Genomic DNA, 12,875 nt, shown 5'->3' on the forward strand with positions numbered 1-12,875 from the left:
AGAGAGAGAGCCTGTGGCGACGATGGCGACGTAGCTAGGCGCGCGTATGCATCTTGCAGCAACGGAGACGCAGCTCTCTTTCACAGAGCCTAAAAACAGAGGCGACCTGGCTAGGTAGGATGGTCCACGGCGCGCGCCCAGCTAGCTACGGCGGCGGCATGGCACGTTGCTTTCGCTCCTATAACTTAATACTGATACTAGCTCGTACGTGCTAGTGCTACTGTTAACGGCTGGCTGGCCGCAGCAAAAGCGGCCTTCGCTGTGGCCTACGATCAAGAGGAAAGGCGCGGGGCAGCAGTACCGCCCGGCCAGCGCTGGGCACCAGCTAGGTGTAGTACGTAGCTCGGTACTTCGTAACTGTAGGTCGGAGCCAGGCAGCGGCCGGGACAGCGCGTACGTACGAGATCTCATTGCTTAAATTGCGGTGCCCCGCCTCGTTGTTTCCGGTGGGGATCGGAGTTGGGCCGCAGACGATAGGTAGACCGCAGATTGATAGAGCGAGCTATCGCGCTGTGCAAGGCGAGGACGTGTCCGGCTCTGCGACTTGCGATTCTCGGCTGTCGGGATGCGAATTGATCATCGCTCTCGCGCGGCCGCGTTTTCGTTGGCGTTAGCGGCAGCGTGACCAATTAAGGGCGCTCTCGACGATTTTTTTTCGCGGTCGAATGAAATTGGCAGAAATGACCCTTTCCGAAAAGAATTTACAAAACTGACCTGACGGAACGCCTAGAAAGCATCGTATTATCCTTACTACCGACTGGAAAGGCGGAATGATGTTGCAGCCATCGACATGGCAAAACATGTGTTCCGCCAATTGGTTCAACAGCATACTTGTTTTCGGTGGCAGAAAGAATAAATTCATTTACTTTTTACTTTGTTTTTGAAACTTTCTCTATTTTGTTACCCGCAGGAGGCTGGCGCCGTTGACCACGAGACCACGAGCAAACATCTCGCCAATTGAGATGGCGGATGAATCCTTGACCATCGCACCTTTTTTTTATACCCTGCCGGCCAGTGTCCCTTGCCCGGAGCGGTCCAATCGGCATGCGGGAATCGTGATTTATCGCCAACCCAATTGGCTTAAGGATGCCCAGTCCAGCTGGCCTTCTGCCCGACAGAATGCGGTGTGTGGGGCCCAAGCTCCCTTTCCGCCCGGTTGAGGTATCTTCCGTCAGCCCAGTAGGCGCTAAGCGATTTCTACCAATCTTCGGCAAGGACCAACATACCAAAATATTCGCTCTCGCTAGGTTTGTGGCCCTTGCATGAACACGACACATATTGTTGTTATTTTAATTAAGTGTCTATGTAAGGGTTTTGCATAAGCACATTAGAGTGAGACTTGCAATGGAAAAAGGGAACTAGCTCAAGCCTTCTTAACAAACATAATACTCTGCCATCGGATGCGTTTTGGCAGCCCGCTGCTTAACTTGTAAGCTAGGTTTTTCCAGCAAAACATCTAAGCTTTCTAATAAAACTGGGTTGAAAGACCTATCTTCAAATAAATAAAAACTCAAGTCTACTTTTTTTTTATATCTCTCTCACTTTCCTCGAGTGAAATTGTTGCCGACACGAAATCCGTCGCACGCCGTAGTCAACGTCTCAGCCACTCCATAGAAAATCAAATCCCGGTAATCAGCAAAGCAGGGGCAGTTCTAACGCTTCGATAACTTTCTTACCTATCCAACTGCCTCTAAAATAGTTTGTATGGGAGGTTTGTGACCCTTACATGAACACAACACTAATATTGTTGTTACTTTTAAGTAACTTTCCATGTTAGGGTTTGCATAATAAGCACATTAGAACGAGACTTGCAACGGAAAAAAGGACCGTGCTCAGGGGCACCACCACGCAACCAAATCGGTGTTCATCTAAAAAAATGGTGTGCTGCTTTCTACGGCTTGACCACACTTATAAATAGAGGCCCCAAACACAAAACAACCCACAACCCCATTTACTCCTGCGATCTCACCTGCTGCAATCTCCCTCCGTAAACAACCAAACGCCCATCTCGGCACCACCATCCTCTCTCTCAATCCTGAACCGGGCGAAACTTGGGGTTTGGGGGTTGGGGCCGGTTCCTCCCCCCTCATCCATACCTAGTTGGATTGGATTACTCCGTCCAAATCACCGCACATTGCGTCAGGACGGCATTCGCAAGAACCGCGACAGGTGGAACTCCAAGAAAATGCCGAGCCGATCCGTCGGATTCTAGGTATGTACTCCGTCCGGGCAATTGTTTCTTTTCTTTTTTAGTACTATCTCTTATCCTTGCCGCTTTGCTGTTGCTGGTCGCCGGTGATTTCAACACCGTCGAACCGCCGCATCTTTGTGAAATCGTTTGAATCAAGAATATGCTGCTATGTATTGGACCATACGATTTGATTTACATCGGGGGCCAATAGCATCATCGCCGACGAGTGGGTGGGCAGAGTTAATTGGAAACGGGTTACTATTCGCAAAATAATTAAATTTGGAAACGGGTTACTGGGTTGGTTGGGGACAGGAATCTGAATCTCCCTGGGTTTCCTCCTTGCATTCTGTACTTGTTCCTTCCGATGCAAAGGTCATGTTTGTACTTGGTGCCTCGGTGGGAGGGGCTATTTGTTACAGCACCAAGTCCCCTTCTTTCCAATGGTGGAGAGGCTGGAAGAGAGGCCTCCTCCTCCACTATTTGTGTGTCGGGGCAACAATGCCGAAGCGCGTGATATTGGAAAGGACATGGCAAACAGGCGCGGCAAGTTGTTGATGGAAGCTATCGTTATTTAGGCTATGGTGCTATCCTCCTAGGCACCCTCCTGCAGATACATGGAAAGCCAAAAATGTTTGGAAGATTTGATAAAATTCCCCGTCATGCGTGTCACTAATGGATTATCAAAGAGCAGCCTAGACTTCATTTTATCAAATTTCCCAAAATCTTTTTGGGTAGAAATATTTCATTTGACATATGCCGTATATCAACAGTTCCATACGGCAAAACTAACACAGTGCACATCAATTATTTGAAAAAATATATTATTTTGGAATGTTTAGATGTTCTTTTCCAGTATTTGGCACAATATGCATGCCATGTGGCTAATGTGCAAATAATGGAAAAAAGGTAAACTAGCATTATGTCATGAGTATTAACATATACTCCCTCTGATCCTAAATTATTGTCGTGGTTTTAGTTCAAATTTGTACTAAAACCACGACAAGAATTTAGGATCGGAGGGAGTACTTGACAGTTGACACAGTTTTGATTGTATTTTCAGTTGAATGGTTTTGGATGTCATGTATTTCTTGTAGAAGTTTCTACAGTGGTGCTATAACACGTAGTCACACAATATTTATTTCCAGTTCAGATGTTTCCTTTCATTATACTGGGTGTAACATCGTTAAAGGATTTCTTGGACTAAATATTAATTTAACTAGTTTACGCTCTCATTTTGTTGTTATAGAATAGTATTTGGCTGGTGAGCTGTTGCATAATAATAATAATAATAATAATAATAATAATAATAATAATAATAATAATAATAATAATAATGCCAAGTATTCACCTTCTTTTCCATTATATTTGTGTATAGGGGGGGGGGGGGGGGGGGGAATGCTGCAGCTGCTTTTGTAAGAACACATCTCCTTGTTTTCTTCCAGGCCATCTCTGTGCCAGAATCTGTTAATGGCTGGTCTCCTGGAAGATGATTCTTCATGGGAAACTCTTTCAACTGAGCGAATTATGATTCCTGCTTTCAACTTTGGAGTTGTTTCTGAGGCCAACAACGGAGGAAAAGAATTCCCAGTTTCATTGGACGTTGTTCCTGATGACATCCTGGAGAAAATTTTCACCTTCTTGCCAATAGCAAGCATGATAAGGTCAACAGCAGTGTGCAAGAGATGGCATCATATTATCTACTCAAGCAGGTACCTTTGGACCCACATGTTGCCTCAGAGGCCATGGTACTTCATGTTCACCTGTAATGAGACTGCTGCTGGATATGCTTATGATCCCCATCTCCGTAAATGGTATGATTTAGAGCTTCAATGCATCATTAAGAGCAGCTGTTTCGTTTCTTCTTCTTGTGGGCTAGTTTGCTTCATGGATAATGACAACAGAAACGTCATTTCTGTATCTAACCCTATCACAAAAGATTGGAAGAGGCTCATGGAGCCTCCTGGTGCAAAGTTTCCAGATTACAGTACAGTTGCCATGATGGTAGATCGGGTGTCTCACAATTACACTGTTACATTGGCAAAATCCAATCAAGTACCTGATGATTACGTCCAATGGGATTTTTCTTTATACAAGTATGATTCACGGAGTAGTTCATGGGTAACTGCCGCCAAGGAGGTGTTCATTGGTTGGAGAGGGAGTGAGGATAGTGTGATATGTGATAGAGTCTTCTACTGCTTAATCCAGTCTACTGGTTTTCTTGGCAATGTTGAGCCCCGTCATAGACTGATCATGTATGATCTTGTTACCGGAGCTTCTGAAACTTCATTAATGCTATCTTCAATCCCAGTACCTTGTTCTCTTACCTGTGGACGTCTTCTAAACTTAGGAGAGAAGCTGGTAATGGTTGGAGGGATTGCAAAACACAATAGACCTGATATCATTAAAGGAATCGGCATATGGGAACTTGATAAGAAACAATGGCAAGAGGTAGGTCGAATGCCTCACAAGTTCTTCCAAGGATTTGGCGAGTTAGATGATGTCTTTGCCAGCAGCGGCACAGACGACCTTGTCTACATCCAAAGCTACGGTGCAACCGCTTTGCTTGCATTTGACATGAAGCTGAAGAAGTGGAAGTGGTCAGCAAAATGCCCTGTGAGCAAAAAGTTTCCTCTCCAACTTTTCACTGGTTTTTGCTTTGAACCTCGGCTCGATATCGCCGCTTAATTTGTACCAGTCTGTCCCTTTGCCTTGGAACCAAACCACCAATCTTTGTCTTTGTAAGAGATCATGGAAGTTTTATTGTCAGGATGAATGCAATAATTTGTAATTGCCTCTTTTCGCCAGAGTAGCATTTATAACGCCGTATCTGACTAATCACATTTATTTGCGATGATTCATTGCAAGGAACATGTAAATGAGCCCTTTTGCCATTTTTGTTCTTGAAAAGCAGAGCAGTCGTTTGCGGTTTACCCTGTTTTCTCTGAATCCCCACTTCGGCCTTGCACTGGCTTGACAACATCTGAAACTACACCTGATAACACAAATATCTTCAATAATAGCAAATGAATGAAAGTTGTCCTTGCATCACTGCCCAGAGACACTCCGACAGATAAATTTTGCAGTGCCTTGCAGCCTTGGTCCTTGGATAACGTAAGCTGTCTTTTTTGTGCTCTTCCTATACGCGATATCCAATTCTTTGTCCTTTTCTGCCTCAAGGGACAACCTCAACTGTGCAAAATCTGTATCCTGTGTATAACTCTCCATCAATGCTTGCCCTACCTGCGTCCCTACATGTGCACTGCTGGCCGGTCGCACCAACCTAGCGATTGAAAGTTGTTTCTCTGATCGGTGAGCAGTGCCTCGCCGATTCTTGTTTGTAGGAGAGGTCGTCATGGGCCAAGGGCCAGGTTTCCTCTTGTAGGGGACTGGCCCATCCTTCGCTGTCTCTCTATTTCGCTCTGAAACAACCATGATCCCTGCTGCACCTGCAGTTTGCTTGCGTGATGCAGGCCTGTGTGTGTGAGTCAGGTAGGCCATTGATGATGTCTCGGCAGCTCGGCTCTTGCCGCAGGTCTATCTGCAAGCTAGGCCATATCAATCTGAGGCATTCAGCCATTAATAGCTTAGCCGGCTCAGTTGATATGATGCTGTTTGAGTGTTTGTTTTTCACTGGTTATATTTGTTTTTTTAGCGATCATATAACCGTATTCCACTATCAAGAGATAAAGGAACAGCATTCACCCCCCACAGAGTTTTTTCATACTTGTCGCACTAGGCTAACAAGAACGCACCCAAAGACCTAAAAAGGTTCTGACAGAGTTTTAACAAAAGTGATAAACGACAGTCATCGCTGCATAGGGCCGGGATCAGGCATAAGATCGATTCTGGAGTTTTTACTGGTTATATATCGGGCGAAGCTGTTTGCTTGTATTTACTGGTGGGGAAGTAATCTCCTGTCATTTTGCTGTTCTTGTGATTTGTCACCGATGAAGCATTGGCTTAAATCTTAATACTGTTCAACTTTGTCCGATTTGGACTAATGAGTACAAGATGGAGCACATGACTGTGTAGTGTATGCAGCGTCAGGCGTCAGGTTCAGTCCTGATATTGTTTGTAAACAGGGGCTTTTGCAGTACGAAACAGTAGTGTATTTGTTTTCAGTTGTGGATCGGTTTTCCTTTCTGGAGGCCAAGTTTTTGTTTTTGTTTTTGTTTTTTTAGAATGACCACCTTTTCTTAGCGCAGTGAGAACGACCACCTATTTTTTAGAAACATCTCACTTTATTATTCAATAAACAAAATACAAGTAATCGAAATTGAAACGAAAACCAACGACAAAAAACCCTAATGAAACTAAAAGTTACATCAAGATTTTTTGAAGTAAATAACTCTTGATCTGTCATCCGTATCTTGAAAACTCTTCATGTCTCCGGTGATGAAATTGCAGAAGACCAAAATTGCACAAGTTGGACTAACCTTACAGGTTTTGAACAGACACATGATTCGCTCACCGCAACCAATGAGAACCTAATATCGTTGAATGCATTCTGGCCAGGGACACACCCCTTGCAAGGCAGGTTGTCGATCTGCTGATTCGTCCCCGAACCAACTAGAAAGAAGACCAAAATAACGGAAAAACAAACCGCTAGATCCGCTAGCTCCATGGAATAAATCATGTTGACTACACCAGGAAGAGAATGGAGTCAGAAGATTATTATTCCATACGCCGTCGCCTCCTCCACTAAGACGCCGTCACGAATACACAAAACCTCACAAAAAAGATAGACAAACTGCAGCCAGACGTTAATCTATGGTTCCACTCGTCTCCGACCACCGTGTGCACCGGTATATTCTCAAAGCAAACGAATAAAGCACACTCGAACCAATTGCTACGGTACGACCGCGCGTGCCGTCTCCTACCCGTCATGCATTAACACTTGGACTACTGCTGCTGCTGTTGCTGTAGTTCATTTTCTCAGGTCAGGAACGCGCCAAGTCTCCCTTCCTGGAATCTTTTAGAATAACCCGAAATAAATATGGACTGTCTATTTTTTCTGATCTAATAGTTGATCTTGTCCGGTACTCCGGTACAAGATTTGAGGAGTACCGTCTCTCTAAATTAAGGAGTGCCATGATCTTAGGGGTAAATTTGTAATCGTGAGTCTGTAATTTAGTTGATTGAGTTTAAATAAAATGGAAAGTTACACAAAAAATGAACAATCCTCGTAGGGTATCAACAACCTTGATCCTTGAATTCACTAGCTGCAGCGCAGTCACCGCCGATGGGCTCAGGGAGCAGCTAGCTAGGACGTACGCTACTTGCGTAGCCTAGGTTCGAGATATCCACGGTTTTGCGCCCGCGTGAAGTTGTCAGTAACGCCTCCGCTGGAGAGGCTCTCCGTGAACATGAATTACTCACAAGGTCTAAAAGCATTAGATCTCTCCTTGAGATTGTACTGGAAAGAATATGCACAGATTTTCATACTCTAATTGATTTTCGTGAGCAGAAGATTGATACGCCAATTGACTACATCCCACCCCTTATGGATCTAGCGGATATCATGATTAAATCTGAATCGATGTGGGAGAGAGATCGCATGGCGGCGGGGGAAGGCAGGACTGCATGAGGCCGCCACGATTGGAGAAGAAGCAGTTGCCACAATCTGACAGTTGCGTGCGATTGACCAGGAATCGCGGAGATGGTGATCAATTTTAACCCATCACTAAAAGACAAAATTACTCTTATAAATGGACGGTTAGATTTGTTAGCTACTCCAATTGTCATTAAGGAGACCGTAAAATTTTACCCCGTCCTAGTCTTCCAGTTGGGCAGAACTGCAGAAGAAGCCAGCGAGCGGCCCCGATTGCCACGTCCGTCAGGGTATCACACGTCGATTAACGTGCCCTTAATTTCCATGACTGAGATCTCGACTGGCCAGTCAGTTCGACTGTACGTTGGACTTGGTTCGCATTGGGACTCTGCTTCTTCGCCGTGTTGTCCGCTCCGCTCCGTAGCCTGACCAAATTGACCGCAACGTGCTGAGCTAGCCTACACACTTGTACACTAATGCTCAGGAATCTCACGGCTAATCTAATGAAGTCGGCCACAGAGCTGGTCCCCGGAAAGAGTCAAAGTCATCCATGATTAGCGGTGATGAGGAAATTGGTCATTGGTGGAAGATGACTTCTCTCGACTCCGTGAAAATTACTCGATTCGCTCTTTGATTAACATTGTTGCCAATACCACGTAAACTAACGTGTGTGTATTGCTCGATGATTTACAAGTAAACATGCATGCACTGGCAACTGGAGTATTTGCATGGTGCGGTCGTTTCTCCCTACTCTTAGATCATATCAAAGGCCCGGCCGTGTTTACAACTTGCAGCTAATTCAACTATGCGTTAGCAATTCTGTTGTCTAAAACGACATCTTCCGTAAGGGAACAAAATATACTTCAAATCTAGTACAGAAAAAATACGAACCCGTGGGAGAGTATATGCTAAATATATAAGAAGTTGGTTCCGTAAAAAAAAATGTACATCAGTAAGTGTAGCACAATCACAACACAACAAGTTATACGAATTGCTATTGCTAACGGGTGCATGTTTACCGGAACATAATTCCTGCAAACATTAATTTCTCTCAATAAAATGTGGTTGTGTGCATATCTTTGTGATGCAGAGGCCGGAGTTTTTAACTTCCTTTTCGAAAAAAATCCCCTCATTAGTTTTTCTATGTCCGATATTCCCACTGCTAATTTTTCGTATTTTGCTTGTACTACCAAATCATTCCTGTACGTCTATTTTTGTTGGTAGAAAGTAAAGTATCTTCTAAAATAGATGATTTTTTGGGGAACTTTTAAAAGTTACTGAACTCAAATTCCATATCTAAATTGAAATAAGTTTTCATCGTTGTGTTTGTTTCTGCGAGATCTTCAGGAAACTAGATCCTAATTATATATATTTTGCACTTTTTCTCTACTGCTTTTCCTACTAGTTTTCACTGGATGTTTTTTACAACTATATATTTATATTAATGTGAACCTCACTTGGAATCTATTGCATTTTACACTAGTTTCTACTATATATCTCTATTTGTTTTTCTGCACTAGTTTCAACCGCAAAAGCTCAAGGTACATTTTTGCACCGGCTTTTTTCTGCGCTGTTTTTTTACTACGTTGGGTGATCTACTGAATTTTTACACTAGTTTCTACATTGCTTTTTCATCTTTATTTTGAGTGAAAAATACTTAAAATCTAGTAGAAATAAAAATAAAAATATGGGTTCGACTACAGCACAGTAGACTCTCGGTTGATGATCCTAACCGTCCATTGACATCCAAAACACACGAATAAAAGCACAAAAACAGCTACTCGAATTTCAAGTCGATCGCACGGCTCATGCCGTGGAATGAGATGTTTTTATTTCTCATGCTTATTCTAAGAGGTATATTTACCTTTTTTTTTTTGGCTAAATTTTACTTCCAAGTCTGTGCCTTAATGATTTTACATAAGCATGTTGAACTAGCTTTCGCCAAAAAGAGAAGTCATGCTGAACTAGCGCTAGTCAAAGCTCAAGTCTTGTTGCCAAACTTCCTAGCACCAACGCGCCTGTCCGATTCGGGAAGAAAAAGGCAGCTCCAAACTTGGACCAATTCAACCATGCACGGTATAAAAGGTACCCACACCACCACTGCTCCATGCCTCCATCAACAAGTTGATCACGTACTACTACACCTACAGATAGCAGAGCACTCCTAAGAGTAAAAGCTTGTTATATCGTCGCAACTGATAATGGCTTGTGAGTTCAAGTGGTCTCCTCTGCTCCCCATTCTCCTCCTGGCCGGCATGGCTGGCGTCTCCCGTGCGGGCAACATCGCCGTGTACTGGGGCCAGAATGTCGGCGAGGGCACCCTGGCGGAGGCCTGCAACTCGGGCTACGCGTACGTGATTGTCGCCTTCCTCAGCACCTTCGGCAACGGGCAGGCCCCGGCCCTCAACCTGGCGGGGCACTGCGACCAGAACTCCGGCACCTGCGCCCGCTTCAGCTCCGAAATCACCGCGTGCCAGGCCAACGGCGTCAAGGTGCTCCTCTCCATCGGCGGCGGATCAGGCGGCTACGGCCTCTCCTCCACGGAGGAAGCCCAGAGCCTGGCCACATACCTCTGGGACAGCTTCCTCGGCGGCAGCGGCACCCGCCCGCTGGGCGACGCCGTCCTGGACGGCATCGACTTCGACATCGAGACGGGCAACCAGGCGCACTACGACGAGCTGGCCACGTTCCTGTCGCAGTTAGGAGCTCAGGGGGGCAAGAAGATGTACCTGACGGCGGCGCCGCAGTGCCCTTACCCGGACGCGTCGCTGGACCGGGCGCTGCAGACGGGGCTGTTCGACAACGTGTGGGTGCAGTTCTACAACAACCCGCCGTGCCAGTACACCAGCGGCAGCGGGGACGCCAGCAGCCTGCTGAGCGCGTGGAACACGTGGACGAGCAGCGTCAAGGTGTCCGGGAGCTTCTACCTCGGCGTGCCGGCATCCAAGGACGCTGCCCCGAGCGGCGGGTACGTGCCGCCAGGGGAACTGACGTCGACCGTGCTCCCTGGCGTGAAGGGTGCGGGCAACTACGGCGGGATCATGGTGTGGGACCGCTTCAACGACGTGCAGTACAGCTACAGCAGCCAGGTCAAGGACAGCGTCTGATCACCCTCGATCGGGACTGATCAAAACGTCCGCCGCTCGTTTGCATCGGTTTCTTAATTCTACATTTGCTATATAGATTTTGAAATTTCACTAGACGATAGGTATTCAATAAGAGCGCGCGGGCCGGGGCGTGCAAAGATAAGTTCATATGCATCCATTGTGTACCGGCACAACAATTGTGCTGAGATAAATAAACGGATCTACCATCACAGTTCATCCAATGTTTGCTCTACGGACTACGGTCCAGCCGAAGAAGAAAACTTCTTCAGTGCATAGTCGAAAATGATGGCCTGATTTCCTCCTAAGGTATGCTACGGTCCAGCCGAAGAAACTTAGGGACTGTGTGGTGGCCGGCCCACACATAGATTTGTACCCACCCACCGTATAAATACGGGTGCGGCTATATTATCCCGGTCGACTGATTTTTAAACAAAAAACTTAAATCTGCCAGCGGCCCAACTACCACCTGTCGCGGTTTGCATCTCCACGGACGCGCAACGAAGCGCCGCGCGGTCCGGTTGGTCCGCGTGGTCAAACCGCCTCGCCTCTCTTGTCCCCACCTGCCAACGGCCCAATGAGCACCTTTCGCGGTCATATTAAATGGGACCAGCCCTGGTCCCCATTTTCCCCACCCACCCACCCACCCACTTCGACACTGCCGACCAAAACCCCAGTCCCAAACCCTAGCTCTCCGGCCACCGTCCGCCATGGCCCCGAAGAAGCTTTGGCCGACGCGCAAGCACGACCACGAGGCAGGGTCCTCGTCGGGTGGAGATCTTGCGCCGCCGTGCGGAGCTCCCCGACGACCTCCACGACAACGACGACTTCGCGGAGGACAGTCCCTACTGGGGCGCTTGGTTTGAGGCGGAGCACGACCTCCGTCGGTGCTCGTACTTTGCAGGCATCCCAGCCCGGCGGGACGTGCCCCTGCCGCCCCCGCCGACCGCCTTCGTTGTCGTCAAGCAGGAGGAGGAGGACGCGGTCGCGTTGGTGCCGCGCACCGTGGAGGAGAGGTCATGCTAGTGGAAGCATTGGCCGAATCCGACCGGGAGGTGCTGGGCCGCTGGCCTGACCTGGGGGCGTCACTCTACGTCTCCCAGCTCCAGGAGGACGGGGGCGCTCCGCCGCCGCCGCCTGTGCCGCAGGTGAAGGAGGAGGAGGCGGAAGAGGACTGGTCTCCATGGTCAGATGACATGGAGGCCTGGACGCCGGAGCGCGAGATCAACAACTTGGATTCAGACTCCAAGTAGATGATCTCTTTAGTTTTTATTATTATATGTAGTAGTTTTAATCATCTAGTATTACTTTCATCTATATATGTTCGGCTTGAGACCCACAAGACCCTAAAGCGGCTAAAGCATGAGCCGGCCGAGGACAAAACACGACCGAAGAATACACGAAGGACATATGGAGAATATACTTGGCTTCTCTGAACAATTGAATATCGCTCCTAGCGGTGCCGCATCATAATCCGACGTAGATAGTGCCCTTTGCAGGACTTGACAATCTGTCGAGAAAACAATCTTGATAAACATATTCGACATGAAATGGACGTATAGTTGAGTGTCACATGTATCATTTTTTATTCCATTGCAACGCACGGGTACTTAACTAGTCTACTATATATGAGTATGCTACCTTTTGTATGTTTTTTTTTGTGCCTGTGAAATGGGTCGCCCCACTGGACGTGCGTCCCGACCCAAACGGACGAAGGCCGGACATGAGCATTTTTCTGTCCATCCTGCGATCCAAACGGACCAAACCGGACGCAAAAAGTGGTCCGTTTGGGTCGCGCCGCTGGAGTTGCCCTAACAATGGCTGCCGATTCCGTCCAACGTAAGACACGGGACTCAAGACATCCGTGTTCATTTGACTTGACATGATAGCGTCATAAGGTAAAAATCGAACCATTTCCAGAACTTGAATTCATCTTGCATCCACGGTGTTGACGCCATCTACAGTTATTAATCCCATATGTATAAGGTCAACTCCAGCCACGCGACCCATTTCGGACGCCTTTTGCGTT

At 46.9% G+C, this 12,875-nt stretch overlaps 2 protein-coding genes across 2 annotated transcripts; both read left to right on the plus strand.

Moving 5' to 3' along the window:
- The first annotated feature begins 1,921 nt into the window (after positions 1 to 1,921).
- LOC100842550 (F-box/kelch-repeat protein At3g61590) lies at positions 1,922 to 5,082 on the plus strand. Its single transcript, XM_003569444.4, has 2 exons — positions 1,922 to 2,212; positions 3,634 to 5,082. The coding sequence occupies exon 2, from the start codon at positions 3,659 to 3,661 to the stop codon at positions 4,874 to 4,876; it is 1,218 nt and encodes a 405-aa protein (XP_003569492.1). The 5' UTR covers positions 1,922 to 2,212; positions 3,634 to 3,658; the 3' UTR covers positions 4,877 to 5,082.
- A 4,748-nt stretch (positions 5,083 to 9,830) lies between these two features.
- LOC100841943 (acidic endochitinase) lies at positions 9,831 to 11,065 on the plus strand. The gene has a single exon (XM_003569442.4). The coding sequence runs from the start codon at positions 9,944 to 9,946 to the stop codon at positions 10,847 to 10,849; it is 906 nt and encodes a 301-aa protein (XP_003569490.1). The 5' UTR covers positions 9,831 to 9,943; the 3' UTR covers positions 10,850 to 11,065.
- Positions 11,066 to 12,875: the final 1,810 nt, after the last annotated feature.

The sequence above is a fragment of the Brachypodium distachyon genome, chromosome 2, assembly GCF_000005505.3.
Source record: "Brachypodium distachyon strain Bd21 chromosome 2, Brachypodium_distachyon_v3.0, whole genome shotgun sequence".
Classification (NCBI taxonomy): Eukaryota; Viridiplantae; Streptophyta; class Magnoliopsida; order Poales; family Poaceae; genus Brachypodium; species Brachypodium distachyon.